The sequence below is a fragment of the Sus scrofa genome, chromosome 2 (assembly GCF_054392235.1).
Source record: "Sus scrofa isolate SSC_HxYL_T2T_F1_AM1 chromosome 2, Sscrofa_HxYL_maternal_Yorkshire_Landrace_v2.0, whole genome shotgun sequence".
NCBI classification, from domain to species: domain Eukaryota; kingdom Metazoa; phylum Chordata; class Mammalia; order Artiodactyla; family Suidae; genus Sus; species Sus scrofa.
The window spans coordinates 36,704,764-36,724,914 of record NC_139384.1 but is presented as its reverse complement, the minus strand read 5'-3'; the positions used below and the strand labels follow the sequence as shown (position 1 = coordinate 36,724,914).

General features: G+C 39.0%; 1 protein-coding gene across 3 annotated transcripts in view; it reads right to left on the bottom strand.

The window, feature by feature from the left end:
• SLC5A12 (solute carrier family 5 member 12) overlaps positions 1–17,819 on the bottom strand; it is a 52,548-nt gene extending 34,729 nt beyond the window's left edge. For all 3 annotated transcript variants that reach the window (XR_014837142.1, XM_003122908.5, XM_085011617.1), the window contains exons 1-6: positions 17,179–17,819; positions 9,495–9,560; positions 7,942–7,993; positions 6,490–6,557; positions 2,681–2,835; positions 2,422–2,562 (exon numbers count right to left, since the gene is read on the bottom strand). Coding sequence is in view for 2 of the 3 variants with exons in the window: in XM_003122908.5 (XP_003122956.1) it covers positions 2,422–2,562; positions 2,681–2,835; positions 6,490–6,557; positions 7,942–7,993; positions 9,495–9,560; positions 17,179–17,517 (821 nt within the window). In the remaining variant the exon portion in view is untranslated. The remainder of the gene's footprint in view (positions 1–2,421; positions 2,563–2,680; positions 2,836–6,489; positions 6,558–7,941; positions 7,994–9,494; positions 9,561–17,178) is intronic.
• Positions 17,820–20,151: the final 2,332 nt, after the last annotated feature.

The window sequence follows — 20,151 nt, the reverse complement described above, 5'->3', positions numbered from 1 at the left end:
AGAGGTATGTGGAAGTTCCCAGGCCAGGGATCAAACCCACGCTGTGACCTGAACCAGAGCAGCAGCAAGGCCAGATCCTCAACCCACTGTGCCACAATGGAACTTCCTGCTTCTGTCATTTAGACAAAATTTATCCATCTCCTGGAGAGGCCTCCCTGAACTTTATCTGAAACATCCCTGTTGTCTCATCAGATCCTATTCTTTATACCATTTTAAGTCTTTATACCATTTATCCCTAACTGAAATTGTATATTTATTTATTATCTGTTTCTCCTACTCAAACAAACAGAGGACAGTGTCCCCAGAACACACAACAGTGCTGGCATAGAGCAGACATAAAAGTTTTTTATTTTGGATAATAAATGATTGAATGAATAAATGAAAGATTTTATCCTTGTGTGACTTCAGACGTGTCTTTAAGACTGAGCCAGTTACATCATTGATAAAAAGACACATTTCCTAACTTTTAGATACTATGACAGTAATAGGGAAAAATGAGGCATGGTCACAAGAAAAAATAGTATAACACAAGCACGTAAGATTAGAAAAGACCTTGATTTAACAGAAAATTATTATTTATTTCACCTAAAGAGGCTTCTCTTGTCAGATATCATCAACTCTATTTTAAAAGCAGAATTTTAAATGAATTCTAATTTTACATAAATTTTATGATCAAAATTTGATTTGATCTTAAGTACTTCAGTAATTGAACTATTTGATAAAGTGATGATCCATGTGTAGAGAGTTTGTCGATTTTATTTATCATAGCAAGATATAAATATGTTACCATTTAATTGATGGAATAGTAGATAATACTTTCAGGTCTTTCTTGTGAGGGTGTGTGAACTATGAAAGTAAAATATTCCCTTTTGAAATTCAAGCTACAAAATGTTGAACCTCATCCAGTCAATTTTTTATTTTATTCAGTCTAAATAAGAGACTGTGCATTGAAAGCATTTTAAGATCAGTTATGGAAATATTCATAGTGACTGTTTCTCACTCTTCAAGAAAAATTAAAGGCATCCTGACAGTCTGAAGAGGCTGAAATCTTCAGCATCAGCAATGAATGACAGTATTTCTTAGGCAGGTTAACAGGTAGCCCAGAGGCCTTCCTGGATGAGGCTGACTTTTGATAGCTCATGGTCATATACTAATTAACCTTGCTGATGTTACTAAGACTGCTTACAGACAGGCTACAAACCATAAATAGGAACTATTCTCCTCTGGCTAGTTTCAAACTGATTGTATCTGCAGGATGTCTGTCTTGGGAAACCCTAGTTAAAGAATGCTTAAGGTTTCAAGATGTTCCTTTGATCTATATTTAGGAACCATGAAAAACATATAAGAACTTGCTTGATGACTCTTAGAGGGTATCTCCATACCCCATTCTGGTGTCTGTGGCAGGAGCTGTCTCTGTTGCTACAATAAATTTCTCTTTTGCTGGGAACCTTGAGTGGCTCTGGCTGTTTGATTCTGAGAGCCAGGGTACACCTGGCTTCATGAGTATGAAATGCCCATTTTTGATGCAATGCTAGCTTTTCCTGCCAGTTTTGCAGGGGGTGGGGGTGTAGTGCATAACTTCCTTTGTCCCCATTCTATAGAGCAGAATGGTTTGAAAAAGGCTTAGCAAATTGTCACTCTGTGGAGTTCTTCAGAGTGAGCAGGCCTGGTAACATGGGTGAATGGTTATCCTGACAGGGATGGAAACAGCCAAAGCCCCATTATGACTGGCTTCATTCCTTTGGGTTTTCCTCTTTTAACCTCTCCTTAGAAACTTTTAGGATACATCTGTCAAAATTAAAATAATAGTTGGAGGGACCACATGCTGAATGAACCATCTCATCACAGAAACAGTAGGTAAAAAATACATGCCTGCTTATCTCTGCACCATCATACATGGCACTTATTAATTTCTCAGTAAATGAAAGCAGTAAATGATGGCAAGCAAAGGCAGACATTAAGATGTAAGTTCAAATTCCAGTTCTGTCACTTCCTTGCTGAAATGGGAGTAATGATGCCTGCCTCAAAAAATTGTTGAGGAGTTCCCGTCGTGGCTCAGTTGCTAACGAATCCTACTAGGAACCATGAGGTTGTGGGTCCGATCCCTGGCCTTGCTCAGTGGGTTAAAGATCTGGCGTTGCCCTGAGCTGTGGTGTAGGTTGCAGACGCGGCTTTGATCCTGCGTTGCTGTGGCTCTGGTGTAGGCTGGTGGCTACAGCTCCGATTGGACCCTTAGCCTGGGAACCTCCATATGCCGCAAGAGTGGCCCTAGAAAAGGTAAGAAGACAAAAAAAAAAAAAATTGTTGAAAGGATTAAATGAGTCTGTTTCTTTCTTTCTTTTATACACACACATAGTAGGAAGCATATAATATGAACCCAGGAAGGGCAGAGAAAAAACAAAGAAATATTTATTAACTCACAGCTTGGCATGCTTTTCTGTTTTGCAAGAGATGCATCGCTGGATGGTTGACTGGTTAACACCATAGATCCCAAGCCATGTAAAAGTTCCTCCCACTGAGATTGTCCAAAAAGTGTGCCGTCTGAGGGGATCTACATCAAAGCTATAGGCAGAGAGAAGTGGTGAACAAACATGTTCCTTTGATGCCCAAATATTATTTTAGTTTATGAGCTCATACAGCAAACTCTTCATAAAACAAGAAAAAATAGCATTGGACATACTCAAAGAGTTTTAGTCGAGATCCATTTGCTGATTGCTCTAATACATTGCTTAATCCACCAGCACGCGCGGATCCTTGAATGAGAACTGTTAAGAAGCCCACAATCATGACCACCATCTGAAATGCATCGGTCCACACCACCGCTTTTAATCCTCCCTGAAATGGAGAGAAGGGGTGTGAGTTCTTAAAAACGAAGCCTGCATCTCTTCCGTTTCTGCACAACTCTGCTAATGCAATCTTCCTTCCTTCTTCCTTCCTTCCTTCTTTCTTTCTTTCCATCCTTCTTTCCTCCCTTCTATCCTTCTATGGCCACTTAACACCTTTTGTATGCTAAGTTTATTGAGGATAATCACTTGAGTCTGGCTTGTACAATTTAAGATTTTTTTTTTGAAATTTAATGATTGTGAATAAATTTGGGGAAACTGAGATAGTACACCACTGAAAAAGAAGGAAAAAACTAGGAAGGAATGATAGATTCCAGACCTTCCTGGAGACTGGGGTTTTAAGAGATAGAGGATGGTCAAAATTGTGAAGTGAGCACACCAAGGTTTCAGGAGGGTGAAATTAACAGTAGAACTCAGGAGAGAATGATTAGACAAGAGGTTAGAACAGTTATCAAATATGGATCCTCTTTAGCTCACTTGGGGAATTTGAAAACAAAAACCAACTTCTGAGACCCATCTCATGGAACTCTGAATAAGGTCTGGCCTGGGACCCTGTCCTAAGTGTTTTCTAAAGTCACCCCCCCACCCCCGCCCCGGTGACTCCAGTGTATAATTGTAGTTGAGACTACACGGGCAAGAAGAAAGGAGGAGAGAAAGAGGCTGCTGGAAAATCCCTTAGGACCATGGTGAAGGTGGAATGAGAAAATTAAAATAGATAAAAATCAAGTGATATATTTAAAAAGTGCTCTGAAAATGAATAACCACTATGAGAAAGTAAGGATGTGGTATTTTTAACATTAAAAAAATAGAACTATCATTCCTGGTTCCTCCTCCAGAGTGTCAAGAACTTCTGTGAAAAGATGACAGATTTCATCTTTATCTTCAGAGGAAAGAAGACATTGGATTGTCTCATCATTTTTTGTATAATTAAAATTAAAATGTGCTTAAGAAACAGACATTAAAGTCCCTGCCAGATGCATTGTATTTGTATATTCTCTTCGAATTCTGATGAGGAATATTCAATCTCTCACTCCCACCTCCCTAGCAGTGGTATTTTGATTTTCTTTAAACACATTAAGCCTTCCAAACTCAAACCTCAACATCGGATTTTAGTGATATAGAGGCTAAATGTCAAACCCCTCAGTTTTCAGAGGCTACTTGACATAGATTATGCAAAAATATGCATAAACCTGAACTTCCGCTAGACCTGGAGCAAAAGAACAAACCACTTTATCACCACTTTAACAAATGTACATCAAAAGGCAGATCACAGCTCAGGTGCAAACGTCTCTGATTCTAGGACTCCTTCTTACAGCAAGAGACACACACCCACCCACACCACTGTCTATAATCCTGCCTGCCTCAGTGTCACTGAGGCATTTCATCAGTCTGTGCTATTTGGGTTCTACTGTGGACGTCACTAGACTGCAAACTCCTGGATGGCAAAAATCACTTCTCATTTCTTTCACCTCTCCCACTGGCTATCGTAGCTATGCTACACAGGATTATCAGAGTAAAGAGAGGGCAGTAGGAGCAGAAGTGTTAGAGAAGTAAGCCACAGTTTTGGTGAGACACTGAAGCCAGTTGCCTGGCTAGAGAGAGGAGGGGTGGAAGAGAGGTGTGGTGAGAAGAGGTTAGATGGCTGGATTGATTCACCTTTCCAAAGATTTTCAACTCTAGGCTAAGAAGCTTACTTTATCCTGTGAGTAATAGGAAGCAAGGAGAGAATTAGGTCAGTCAAGTTGTGTGAGGAAATGGATGTTTTAAGACTAAGCTGATAGAAGCATGCCAGGTGGAAGGAAGCACTGAAATCAACCAGGAGGTAGTACACTTAGTTCATTTTTGTTTATTGTGATTATTCAAATATCCTGGCTAATTTCTGACATCTTGGTTTTCGGTTTCTATTTCTTCTACTTTTTCTTTTTTTCCTTCTTTTTTTCCTCTTGTTTAAATCAGTTGAAGTTTTGTATTGCTTTGTTTTAATTCCCGTTTTCTACTTTGACTATTTCATTTAAATGACTCCCCTTGAAATTTTGCCATGCATTTTTAATTTAGAGTCTGAATTTTTAAAATGTCTTCATCTCCAACAATTCAAGGATAATAAAATTTTGAGTCTAATGACTCTCTTCCAGATTTACATGCTATTGTTGTCCAAATGAAAGTTATTATTTTCCTTAATCCCCAAATTACATATAATAATAAGTATTATTATATTTACATTATGAATTATATTATTGGGTATTATATAAATTATAGCATACTATAAAATGTTGTTATCTTTAAGCACCAAAAATTGTTTCACTAGGCTTATGAAATGTTTACTATTTTATTTTCTTGTCATTGCTTCTTCCATCTAAACTTGAATAATTTTCCTTCTGCCCACAGAATTCCCTCTAAGATTTTCTCAGGGGAAGACATGTTAGTGGTAAATTCTCTTAGTTCTTGACAGTCTGTTTCTGAAAGATGGTTTTGCTGAATACACAGTGAGAGTTGACACTTGTTTTCCTTCAATGCTTTGAAGATAATTAGTCCACTGTTTCTGGCTTCCATTACTATTGCTAAGAAGTCTGCCTTTAGTGTCCTAAGCAATGCATCTAGTTATCCATCTCTGGGTGTATACCTCAGAGCTACTAATCTGTTACCTATGGCCAAGAGTATAAGGAGCAGGAGCCTATTTTTAACTTCAGTAGGAGATATGTGTCTGGAATATAATTATGGTAGCAAGATTGGAATGGAAAAAATAAGATGAAACTTTGTTGAACAAGGAAATGGTGATATGTGCAAGTATGAAAAAGAAAGATGAGAGCATTTTTAAATTATGTATTATCATGATATATGTTTTAAAAAATAGGTGATATGCACGTAATGCCAAAATACATGGATGGTCTACTATATGACAACATATCAATCATTTTATTTTTCTCTATAAAGGAGGAATGAGAATTCAACTATCTGGGAACCATTGCCATATTCTTAGTTGGTTACTTATGGCATCTATACATTGGTACCAATGACGCAGAAGAATAAAGATTCCTGTTGCAAGACAAGGCAAATAATAGGTGCTCAGTGAATGTTTGTTGAACTAGATGGATTATAACAATTATATATGTTGCCAATACCACCTAGGTTCCTTGGTTACAACTGGGTATGTGTAAAGCCAAATGTTAAATGTAACCCAAGCTTATCCATCCGTATGAGACAAAAATGAGCTGTGGAATCCCTCAAATTTACAAAATACCATCCATCCTTGATCATTCATTCATACATTTAGTATTTCTCAACTAGTAGATAGTGAAGCATAAAAACTACCTACGGTTTATAATCACTATTAATGAGCACCTTGTTTTCTTTATAGTTGTGTACGGCCACCTAGCCTCCAAACGAGATTATTTCTGTCAGAAAACCTCTCAGCCATTCCTTCCTCAAATGAGCCCTGAGCCCAAATTCTACTAATGGTTGACACTGGAAAGAATTTTAAACCAAACAATAGCACCTTCCTAAGGAAAGGTGATAGATAAGCTGGCATATTTCTGTTTAATGTTAGAATAGCAGTTTCTGCTGTAATTAGATGCCCTGTTGTTGGAAATTTTCCCTTCTCCCATATTAGGAGGTAGTGCTAAACACTCTTTTACAGCTAGATACATACCAGGGTACAATAGAATGTGCAAACAATTCCTGTTGCAAACACAGAGCCCCAGAGATCAAACCCAGTCACTGTGAAAGGAGAAAGAAAATATATTGAAAGAACTTTCTCTAAGGAAAGTAAAGGAACAAGCTTTATGAGGAAAAAGTTACAATGTTTTTGTCTGTGTTCTTTGGGGAAAATGGAAAGCAAATTAGAGTTGCCTCATTTCAAATTTGCTCACCTCTGATAACAATTATTTTATTACATTATTATACCTCACTCAACCCAGTCCAATATTTTCATGTAATGTCAAAAGCCAAAATTTACCTCATAAGATTCCAGAGCTTAGCTTCCAATCTCTATACCAATTGTTTGCTTGTTTGTTTGTTTTTTTTAACAAAGTTAGTCTGAAACCACCTAAACATTGACCATGAATAAATATTTTTCAATATAAACACATAACACAATGCAATTGAATACTGAGAACCTCTAATATTGTAGATATCATTGTGACATTTATATCACTTTTGTTTTTTCTTTCCTTTTATCCTGGGATTCTATTCATTCAAGATGGTCAAGTTTAAATTTTAAATTCTACAAGCACATTTTATTCATGTATTTGGAGTATCTATTCATGAAATTACTGAGAAAGAACCATATATTGTTGATGAGCTTTTTAGTGGCTGTGTGTATACAGTACAAAATCATCAAATTTATTGCTACCAAAGCGGAAAGGGAAAGGGGTAGGGATAAATTAGGAGTATGAGATTACTGATATGAACTGCTATATATAAAAAAGATAAGCAAAAGGATTTACTATATAGCATGGGAAATGTATTCAATATTTTTTAATAACCAGTAATGGAAAATAATCTGACACTATACACATATATATAGAATTGTATATAACAATATATATATAATAACTAAATTACTTTGCTGTAAACCTGAAACTAACACAATGTTGTAAGTCAATTGTACCTCAAATTTTAAAAATTGCTGTTACTTCAGTGATTAGAAAACAAAACAAATAATAATCAAATCGGGTATTTGCAACCATGTGGGTCAAATCAAGTAACTTGGTATTTGCCTTATTTTCAATGTTGTTCAATTTTTTTAATTTCTTTTTATGGCTGACCTGCAGCATGTGGACGTTCACAGGCCAGGAGTGAAATTGAAGCTCCAGCTGTGACATACGCCACAGCACAGCAACACTGCATCCTTAACTCACTGAGTGAGGCCAGGAATCAAACCTGAATCCCCACAGAGACAACACTGGGTCCTTAACCCACTGAGCCACAACAGGAACTCCTCAAAGTTCAATTTTCAGAGCTTTATGTTGTGATGACTACAATAATTCAGAGCATCCTAATCACAGGAGAGTCTCCCCAACAAGAATTGTAAGTATATTTCTCAAGGTGAGAATGCAGGCATAAAAATGGTGAAACGTGCAACAGAGTGTTACTGACTCACCTTGATTGAGGGCCAGAGCAGGTGCATATACCACCACTCCCGTGTAGAGAATCTGGGGTAGAGACAAGAATCAAGTGTACAGTGAGAAGCATGATATGGAAAGGAAACTTGCCTAAAAAAAATTCCTTATTGACCTTAGGGATACCTCTCCTTAAACTTGTCCTCCAAACATTTCATTCCCTTACACTCTTGTTTTGAAGCCGTTGGCCACTGCAACTAATTGGTGAAAGGAATAATAAGCATTAGATGGAGGAGGGAAGTTTGACTTTGAAGACGGCTGCAAATTTTGAGATTTTTATGGCTAGATTTGGTATATTTCTGAAGAGTACAGAAATAGGGTACAAGTTGTTTTTGATTCACCCTTCCTTTACCCCACCAAGCACATATCACCATGACACAAACATATTTTAGCAGGTTGCTGAAGTATGGATTTTAGAGTAGAGATGGAAAGAATCTGTTGAGGAAAGCACAGTGTAGGTAAAACTACCAACATGGGTGATCTCCATAATGAACATATCCTCAAAGTCCCAGAGCTGCAACCACTACCCTGGCAGAAGTGGGTGCAGTTTCTTTTAATTTTAAATGAAATTTCACCATTTAGAAATTCATGGGTTTTAAATTTCAGGGTTTTATTTTATTTTAGCCTTTTTGTCTTTTTAGGGCCGCATGTGGAGGCATATGGAGGTTCCCAGGCTAGGGGTCGAATTGGAGCTGTAGGTGCCAGACTACACCACAGCCACAGCAACACAGGATCCGAGCCGAATCTGCAGTCTACACCACAGTTCATGTCAACGCTGTATCCTTAACCCACTGAGCAAGGCCATAGACCGAACCTGTGTCCTCATGGATACTAGTCAGGTTTATTTACCACTGAGTCACGATGGGAACTCCATGTCAGAGTTTTAAAAGGCAAGTATTTAGGGACAGGTCAAGAAGAAGAGTTTCCCTCCTTTTCTCCCTCTTCAATCCTTGAGTCAGTGAGTGGGAGCTTTGATTAAGAAATGAGAAGAAGGTTATCTTTCAGGAGAAAATTATTGATAGGTCAAGGAAAATCCATGTGTGGTGTGTCACCAGTAAGTTTGGGGCCACAAAGGGGCACCCCAGAATCTGGAAGCTAAGGGAGGCATCTATAAGAGGAAATTGGGGGTATTGGTTTGAGAGTATAGTCTTAAAGTGAATTTCAGCAAGGCAAATATATTTCTGGTTCAACATAGTTAGCTAGTTAGGAAAAACATCAGTTACCAGACCATTTCATATCAAAAGCAACTCGTGCAGGTTAAATACAAGTTCAAAGTAAATTTAAGACTATGCCCTTTTTTTCTCCTTGGTGGTTAATGATATACCTTTGTTATTATTTGCACAGATATATGGAGGTCTGTAAAATGTGGACAACCCTTGATGTTATCACATATCTTAAAAGTCCTATCCTTGGAAGAAAGTAGCTCCTTCTTAGTGTGAAGTCTGTCCTTTAATTGTGTTAATTTCCCCCTGAAATAAACAAAACCATACTTGTCCCTGCCCCAATCCACCTCTGCGAAGCCTTCAACCCTTACCGTCTGTAAAATGTAGATGACCGTGGCTGCATAGCGAACTGGTTTGTTGAATCGTAGTTGTAAGTACTGCAAAGAAGAGAGAGAAGGACATGCAAAGAGTTGGTGAGGAGCTTCTGAGAAAGTTCTTTTTTCTTAGTATTTCCAAGTTTAGTGCTTGGATTTTATGCTATCTATACTTGGAAAAAGTATAGGAAAAAATTGATTTGAAGTCAAAGACATAGTAAAGCTCAATTTTTGCTCAAGCTTCTTATGATGGTCAGAGAAGAGAAATGCTTTTATTTTTAAATTGTTACTGCTTCAGTTAAAAACAAAAAAACCTTCAAAAAAAAAGTCTTTCATCTTTCTTTTTTTCTTCTTAGGGCCATACCTGCAGCATATGTAAGTTCTTGGCCAGGAGTTGAATCAGAGCTGTAGCTGCTGGTCTATACTACACACACACCAACTCGGGACCTGAGCTGCATCTGCAACCTACACTACAGCTTGTGGAGATGCTGGATCCTTAACGCACTGATTGAGGCCAGGGATCGAACCCACTTCCTCACAGACTCTATGTCATGTGAGTCACAACAGGAACTCCAGACTTTCTCTCCAGGGGTCTTCCCACTGGATATACTGAAGCCATTGTTTCCTTTTTTATCCCCACTGCCCCCAGGTTTAGTTCAGGCCTTATTTAACTCCTTCTCAGATCACTGCAGTATCCCACCACTTGATCTAACTCCAAGCCTTGCCCACCCATTCCAACAACCACACACCTGTCACATTGACTCTCCTAAAGCAGAACTCTGGTCATGTCATGCTTCTCCTCAAAATTTCCATGATTCCCCATCACTGACAAAACAAAATGCATATCACAAGCTTGATATTCTAAATCCTCTACTCTCTGATCTACACCCTTCTTGTCTGAAGCCACTAAACTTCACTATATTTATTCTCCACATAAAAACATGGTGTATTGTTTCACCAGCATGCTTTGTACTCTCTAGACTTCTCCTTTGTGTAAAGCACTTTTCAACGTGAGAGAGCCTCCTTCCTCCCACCGTGATTCACCAATTCTTAGTCACCTTTCATAAAGGACAGCCCAGTTGCCCTTCTTATCCCTACTCCTATTTTCTCCCCTGAGCTCCTTAGGGCCATTATACTAAACTTCTTCTGGATGTTACAGCATGTGACCACCTGCTACCTTGTACTTAGTGCTGGATTTGCATATCTTACTGTATTCATTTCCTATGGTTACTATAACAAAATATCACAAACACGGTGGCTTAGGAAAACAGAAAAGTGTTCTTTTACAGTTATGGAAGCCAGAAGTTCAAAATCAATTCCAGGGGGCCAAAATCAAGGTGTTGATGGGGCCTTGTTCCCTCTGGAGGTCTTTGGGAAGCATTTACTTCTTGTGGAGAGTTTGGTGGCTGTGGGCATTCCTTAACTTCCAGCTTCATCACTTTAGTCTCTGCCTCCATGGTCACGCTGCCTTCTCTTGTCTGTCAAGTCTTCTCTGTCTCCCTCTTATAAACGTGATTGTACTTAAGGCATATGTAGTTAAACCAGGATAACCTCTTCATCACAAGTCACTTGATTTAATCAGTTTTGCCAGGGGTGGGGGGTGTGTTTCCCCATAAGGTAATAGTCACAGGTTCCTGGAATTAGAATATTTATTATCTATTTTTTGGAAGAACATGTATTTTTTTTTCAGTTTATCACACTTACCTTCCCAGATGTAAGTAGTGTCCTATATTACTCATTTTATCTTCATCTTTCATGTATTCATCTGTTTAACAAATATTTATTACTTGCCCTCCATACTGCTTTCTGACATACAATGGTAGCAAGTACTATATAGTTCATGACCCAAAAGATTTTACAGATTAAAGGAGGTCACCATTAACATATTTATGCCAATTAAAGTTACAATGATGCCATGTACTAGAAGAAGCCTACAGGGAGCCATGGACACCCTAAACAGATGGATCTGATTTATCATTGTAGGTCAAGAAGGTATTCCTGAGTAAGTATTCCAGAAGACACTAGCATTTTTTCCAGTGCCTAATAAAGACGTATTGAATGAACAAAATAAATGTTAAACATAGCATATGACTTGAAGATTTAATATCTTGGTAGTAGTTCTTGGTAGTAGTTCTTTCCCATCTAATTTAAGAAAAATCATTTTGATTAAAACAGGACTTAACTACTGATATGTCCTTTTCCTAGAAATGATACATAAGTAAGCAGTGTTTGATGGTTTAAGCTTGCCCTTCTTTGAAATCCTTAGAAGGGACTCCTTTTGGCAGAATTGTCACTAAATTTCACACTAATCCACATTTCCCAATTTATCTGCTCAACTCTTCACCTTGAGGAAAGAACCACATTCTTTTCAGACCCTCATTCTCCAGATGGTGGTGCACTGTGAGTCGGGCAAGCACCTAGTGGATGTGTGACTGAGGGCACCCTTATTTAGGGCCTCACCATGGCATATGGAAGTTCCAAGGCTAGGGGTCAAATCAGAGTTGCAACTGCCAGCCTATGCTATAGCCACAGCAATGCAGGATCTCCAAACCACTGAGCGAGGCCAGGGATCAAACCTGTGTCTTCAGGGATACTAGTCAGGTTTGGTACAGCTAAGCCACAATGGTAACTCCGAGGAAAATATTTTCAAAGAGGTAAGGAAGACACCGAGGAACCAAAAATCTCAGCTATCATAGGAAGGAAAAAAGAAAGCAAAACTTTTTTGCTGAGGACAACTTGGATTCAAATCATATGCCCTTGGAAAGAGTAGTCTATTGTGCATGGCTTCCTCTTTCTAAAATCACTGCTTGTAGGATTTAATGACATAGTGTATGATAATGCCAAGTCCAGGGACAGGAATATAATGGGATGTTGGTAACTACAGTAGTCACTGTGGGTGTGACCCCTGTAGCTTATTGGCATTTCCTGTTCCAGTACATGTTGATAGCATCCAACCGTACCGTGATTATCTTCTCCAGGGCTTTGTCTCAGCCTTTGCACAGGGCAGTCTAGAAGCCGTTTTGTCATTGGATTGTAGCCAGTAACAAAAGGAAATTGGCAAAAAAAAAAAAAAAAAAAAAAAAAAAACGCATTTATTTTCATTTCAGGCAGGACAAGCCTGATATGGGTTCTCTGCTATCTCCCAGAGATCCCCAGTGAGACTGAACCTCAGTTGCTCACAATAATAACCTGGTCAAAAACACATGTTTTATTTGCTTCCCTTTTTCCCATGTTTCACTTCCCACTTGCCTACCAATGGTTTAATAAAATTGTTCCTCCCCTCCCCCAGATGACTTGCACTCAACACCTCCTTGTCTCAGGATTTGCTTCTGGAAGAATGCAAAGGAAGACAGTGATATTTCAACCAACTATGATACAAATGGAAGCTGCAAAACTGCTTGCGTAATGAGCTGTATCCTCTTGTTGATAAGGATTCTTTTCTTATCACATGAAGAACCCAAGATAGGCTACTGGTGGATGAGACAACGTGTAGCCAGGCAAGTTATCCCATCTGAGCTCCCCTAGACAAACAAGCCACTCAGCAACCTAGTAGCTGATGGAAGGCACACAGATGGAAGGCACTCAGCTACTAGGTTGGTGAGTGGCTTGTTTGTCTACGAGTAGAACAGCCTTACTGTCTTGCTAGACCCTCTTGAGCTCCAGCCAGATTACTGAACCACAGAATTGCAAGCAGACAAAATTGCTATTTTAAGAAATTTATTTTGCAGTGGTGTGTTATACAGCAATAGATAACTGATATAGAAATTGGTATCAGAAGTTGAGAAATGTAACAAACTCCAAAATATGTGGTATTGGCTTTGGGACTGGATGTCATATGAAAATTTGGGAAAGCAAAGGGGAAATTTTTCTGGAAAAATGGGAAGGCTTTGAGGAAACTGCTAAAGGAAGCTGGAAAAAGTCAGTTTTCCTATCATCTTGGTTTAGTTCCTCTAAATTTAGTCAATTCAGTCCAACTAGAAAGACGGTATTAAGAAAAATATGCACAAAGAAAAAAACTGGATCAGAAGTAAGACTCCTTGAATTCTAGTTTGAGCTTTGCCACTATCTCACCTCTATAATCTAAGCCTCTGGTTTCTCATCCAGGAAACAAGAGACTATTCAAGCTGTAATTCTACATCTAAAAAGTTGTATTTGCTTCCTCATCCAATGGCCATCTTTGATAGGTGTATAGCTGTTACTACAGTTGAAAGTAAAAATGGAAGTTCAATAGAAAAAGTACACACTTCATGGATGCATTTAAGAATAGCACAGGAGGAAGTTCTCCTTGTGGCTCAGTGGAAAAGAACCTGACTAGTATCCATGAGGTTTCGGGTTCAATCCCTGGTCTCACTCAGTGGTTAAGGATCTGGTGTTGCCTTGAGCTGTGGTAGGTCACAGACACAGCCTGGATCTGGTGTTCCTGTGGCTGTGGTGTAGACTGGCAGCTCTAGCTTTGATTAGACCCCTAACCTGAGAATTTCAATATGCTGCAGGAGCAGCCCTAAAATAAATACATACATAAATTAATTAATTAATTAATTAATTAATACATAAAAAATAAAAATACCACAGGTAACATTTACCATGAGGTTCAATTATGTTCAAAACCCCAAACCTAATCTAGCCGCACAATTTTCCATCTCAGGAAATAACAAGTCTACTTACTTTTCATGCTGGTTCAAGCCCAAATAATATATAGCCATTCTAGACTCTTTGTGTCTCACTCCCCACATCCAGTTCATTCATTCCAGAATCTTGGCACCTCTCCCCCACTTGCAAAACTTCACTTGCATCATCCTCTCTGTCTCCACTCTAATACCATCATCTCTTGACTAGATTATAGCAAGAGCTTCCTAAATAGACCCCTTGCCTCAGCAGTAAAAACTCTAAAATTATTCTCAACATCCACCTAGAGTAATACTCTTAAAATACAAATCACATCATGACACCCCTGCCCAAACTCTATAATGACCTATCTCAGTGAGAGTAAAAAACAATCCTTACGATGACCTGAAAGAAGCTTCACAACATTGGCTGAAGCCTCATCACACCTAAATATCTATTTTACAACAAATATTTTGTCACATTATTCACTATACTGAGATAATACTCAAAAATAATGTCTTATACCTACACATCTAATTTCTCAAAAAAAAATTTTGACCATGCCACAGTATGCGGAAGTGCCCCAGTCAGGGATCAAACCAGTGCCACAGCAGTAACCCAAGCCACTGCAGTGTCAGTGCCAGGTCCTTAACCCTCTGAGCCACAAGAGAACTCCTCTCAAATTTTAAATGTGGTTGCTAAAATACACAAATATAATTTTAAGGAGAACTAAAAGGAAAGCATTTTACCAAAAAAAAAAAAAAAAGTGTGTACTCTATAATGATCTATAATGCTTAGAAAACATTATGGAGGAGTTCCCATCATGACTCAGTGAAATGAATCTGACTAGGATCCATGAGAACACAGTTTCCATCCCAGGCCTCACTTAGTGGGTCAAGGATCCAGTGTTGCTGTGAGCTGTGGCATTGGTCAAAGACACGGCTCAGATCCCACATTGCTGTGGCTGTGGCCTGTGGCATAGGCTGGTGGCTACAGCTCCAATTTCCAATTTGACCCCTAGCCTGGGAACCTCCATATACCATGGATGTGGCCCTAAAGAGACAAAAAAAGAAAAAACAAATAAACAAATAACAACAACAACAACAAACTACAATGAAAGAAGACATAGAGAGGTAGCAGCCTGGCATTATAATTAAAAAGTCTGGATTAGAGATAAAAAAGTAATTCAGAAGTTATTCGGTTGAAGAAGTCCAAGAAAAATGAGAAAGCACATAGACACCAGCCCAGAAACTAGTGTTAAGGGTAAACAATAAGAGACCAGATTTATTAGTGTATGATACAATAAGGAAGAAAATAACTCTAACCAAAGTGGAGACAACATGAGGAAACTAATTATAAACTGTCCAAGTGGAGATAATGAAAAAGTATGATATTGCAAATGAGCTGAGCCTAATTTATAACGAGGGTGAGAACAATTCCTTATGCTTTGACACAGGAGAGAATAGTGATAAAGCAGCACAGATGGCATATATTAGTCTTGAAATCCCACTACATACAAAAGCAATTAAATCAGTTGGCTATTGCCTACCCCAAAACTAAGAAACTAAGGACTTGATACTTCTCACAATTTTTAGGATTGGCTGGGTGATTCCTCTATTGTTTTCCCAGGGCTTTCATGGGGCTTCGATCAATTGAAAGATCAGCCGGGTGAGAAAGTGCAAGACGGCCTCACTCACATGTCTGGTGGTTGGTGTTGGCTATTGGCCAGGGTGCCTCTGTCCTCTATGTGTCCACTCATCCTCCAGAAGCTAGACCAGCTAGACCAGTTCCCTGACATAGCTGTATTGGCATAGCATTCCAAGAAGGCAAAGGCAATAGCTTTTTGCTCATGAGTCTCCATAAGACTTGGGCTCCACATTCACACATCACTTCTGCCACATTCTACTGGTCAAAACAAGGCGCAAGGTCATCACAGACTCAAGGGGAGGGGAAATGGGCTCTACCCTTTTGGTCTTTACTACTTTAAAAGACCCTGGTAAGAATATCTATGGATGGGTAGCAGGAAAGGGAGGGTGACCAAAGAAACACAAATTCAAGCTTCCATACAGAGATTGGTATAAATGTGGGGACAGTTACAATAACAAGAACAATAATGATAATGTTACAAAACCTTCTCTGGCATTTTCCATTCGCCAGACTCCGTTAAACGTATTTGCATATAATAACTCATTTACTGCTCACAGACATCCTTTCAAGACAGGCCCCTTTATTATTCCTATTTTACATATGTGAAAATCAGGTACAGAGAGGTAAGTCATTTTCTCAAAGTCATACAACTAATTAAGTGGCAGAGCCCAGTATTCAAGCCAAGCAGACTGGGTCTAGAAGTTCATGCTTTTAACTTCTATGCCATACTGCCAATTCTATAAAGAGACAATCCCAAAATATATACTTTACACAATCTGAATTTCTTCTTCTTTTTAGGGTACTACAATTTAAAAAATATGTAAAGGCCAACAAACTTTATAAATTAAATTCAATGAAATCCATGTATGTCCTCTGTACTGTCTCCAGTCTCCTCAATTATATATTTGCAATTTAATGTAGTAACAGAACCATTTTATTAAAACTATACAATCCACTGTACAATCTTGTCATTTATCTGTATCTCAGTTTTCTTAGCCGAAAAATGACAATATTTGTGATATATATGTTCTGCTTGCTTTTCAGAATCATGATATTAATAGTAATACAAGTAATCACATCAGCCCTCTTTTCATTGAGAATCTCCTACAAGTTAGGCAATGCATTAGGTGTTTACCTACAGGTTCTCCTTTAATCATTGAAATAGCCTCATCGGCTTCGTTATTTCCATTCTACAGATGTAAGAACAGGTGTGTCTATATTCAAAGCTTAAGCTTTCTCCAGTAACATTGTAATACTTTTTCCCATGATGTGTAATTGTCCTGAAAATAAGTGAGTGTTCTTCTGATCACCATGTGTTATCATCAAGATGATGTGCCATATTAGAGAAAAAAAGTGAGAATAACAAAATATGTTCACATGGTAACAGCCATTCCTCCCAAAGTAAAGAAGAAGGAAGAAACCATCCTACCTCATAAGTGCTGGTGATGCCAGATCTGTAGAAGACAGGGAGAAAGAGCTCTGATGTGAAGATGATGACAATGGCGTACGGAATGAAGAAAAGGGAGAAGGATGCTCCAAAGCGGTAGACCTCCGAGGGCGTCCCTAGGACAGTGACAGCGGACATAAAGCTGGCTGTCAGAGACAATGCTACAGGGCCAAAGCTCATCTGCCGTCCCCCAACCAGAAACTCTCTCGAAGTTGCCTTCTTTCTCTCCTTAATGGCAAAGAACACCCCAATTCCAGAGGAAACAATGAATAGGGCTGCAAAGACGACATAATCCCAAACTGCAAAGTTCTTCACCTCCATGCTGGGAAGTATGGCCCCAGAGAGTTGCTTGCAACCAGGTCTCAGGTCTCAGAATTTGTTCCCCAAAGCCAAGCTCAGTACAGCAGAAGCTTTGCAAAGAGAGGAGACTGAGATTCTCTGCAGAGACTAATGATCAGAGGCACTTGTGTAGCACTTCAGACACCAAGTGGTACTTGGCAAAAATCTCAAAAGCTGATGACAAAGAAGAATCTGGTGTGGGCAGTGGTACAAACAGAGGTGAACTTGACATCTGCCCCAGGCCTGGAGCTATCTGTTCCTTTACTAAAGCATCTGCCACAGAGAAGGAATTCAGGTGTGTTCTGAAATTAATAACCACTGGGGGTGGGATGGACTTGCCAGATAATAACATGCTCTTTAACCTCCTGGATGTTTTTTTCAACTTAAGGTTAAACATTACTGGGAAACAAAGAAGTGATACAAGGTCACTACCTCAGCATTTTTAATTTGTGAAACTGAACCTGTAAAATGCCAACACAACCATCACTGGTGTCTTCCTTCTGAGTAAGGGAGGGTGAATGATGTGGACCTGCAATTCCCTGAGGCAGTGGGTGTGGAGGAAAAGGAGCAAAGAACCAGGAATCAGGAGACCTTTGCTCAAGTTGGCTTAGACTTAAGTGAGCTATGATATTGGCGACAAATTATTGAACCTTTCTGAGCTTCTTTTGGATCATGGAATAATATCATCTTAAAAGTGTATGATGAGTTATGAAGTGTCTCAAACTTCTTGACCCTGTTTTTTTCTGGTCAATAATTAGCTCTATGTTTGTTTACAGGGGAGCGCCCCAGAATATAATTGTTGATTCTCTCTTGACTGTAGGCCACAGAAAATGGACTGACCAATAATTAATAAACTGTTTGTAGTCCTCAACTTTACCTTCTCTGGCCCTCCTTCATTTTGACCAGTTCGCAACCCTTGTAACCCAGAGGCTGAGTTAGAGTTAAGACCAGGACACATGAGAGAGAAAGAAGGTAAAACTCCAGTTACAGATTTAGGAGTTTGCTCTTATTAGACTCTTTCGATTGTTCTGAAGGGCCCCCCACAAGCCTCTGGGGGACAATTTCTCTATGTTATTCATCTTTCCCCTCTCCTCTCAACAGTCTTCCCCAATCCCACCTCTACACAGCCAGGCTGTTCTATTGGAGACCACAGAACAGTTGAACTCTGCAGAAGGCAAATACCTGCTGACACAGAGTTTTAAAGTACAGGGTCTCCTTCAAAGACACTATGCATAAACTATGCTATTCTATAAGCAGCTGCACTATGCCCTAGAGGTATGCACCAGTATTAATAGTTTCCTTTATTATTCACTAAGAGGTAGATTTGTCATTGCCTATGCCTGCTCCTGCCCACTAATTTACATATGGTACCTTCCTTAATAAAATTCAAGTGGGCTAAAGCCCAGGGCCTTTGTTCTGTGGAATAAAGTGCCTCCTGGTCCCCTACTTTCTTGATGTATAAGAGTCTTGTGTGTTTTGTTATACTGCACTGTCCCTTTTCCAGGATCCCTCGTTGTCCTGCAGTGCTGGAGGTGGCACTGTTCCACAAGATCTAGTTCAGGTCTGCCTTGCTCTGTGGAGCCTTCCCTGACTCATATCCCCTGCCGCCCTCTCCCCCACCTCCTGTAGGAAGCAAGCTGTCTTGGCACTTATTTTGTACTCTGCAAATATCCTCAGCATTTTCGTTCTGGCTTTTATTTTTATTAAAATATAGTTGATTTACTGCGTTGTGTCAATTTCTGCTATACAGAACTGTGACAAGGTCATACATATATATGTATTACATTCTAAATGTCATAGTTCAGGGATGCCCACTCTCACCACTGCTCTTCAACATAGTTTTGGAAGTCTTAGCCACAGCAATTAGACAAACAAAAGAAATCAAAGGCATCCATATAGGAAGAGAAGAGATCAAACTGTCACTGTATGCAGATGACATGATTCTATACCTAGAAAACCCTAAGGACTCAACCCCAAAACTCCTTGAACTGATTAATAAATTCAGCAAAGTGGCAGGATATAAGATTAACATTCAGAAGTCAGTTGCATTTCTGTATACCAGCAATGAAGCATTAGAAAAGGAATACAAAAATACGATACCTTTTAAAATTGTACCTCACAAAATCAAATACCTCGGAATACACCTAACCAAAGAGGTAAAGGACCTATATGCCGAGAACTATAAAACCTTAATCAAAGAAATCAAAGAAGATGTAAAAAAATGGAAAGATATTCCATGTTCATGGATTGGAAAAATCAATATTGTGAAAATGGCCATCCTACCCAAAGCAATCTACAGATTCAATGCAATCCCTATCAAATTACCCATGACATTTTTCACAGAACTAGAACAAACAATCCAAACATTTATATGGAACAACAAAAGACCCAGAATCGCCAAAGCAATCCTGAGAAACAAAAACCAAGCAGGAGGCATAACTCTCCCAGACTTCAAGAAATACTACAAAGCCACAGTCATCAAAACAGTGTGGTACTGGTATCAAAACAGACAGACAGACCAATGGAACAGAATAGAGAATCTGGAAATTAACCCTGACACCTATGGTCAATTAATCTTTGACAAGGGAGGCAAGAACATCAAATGGGAAAAGGAAA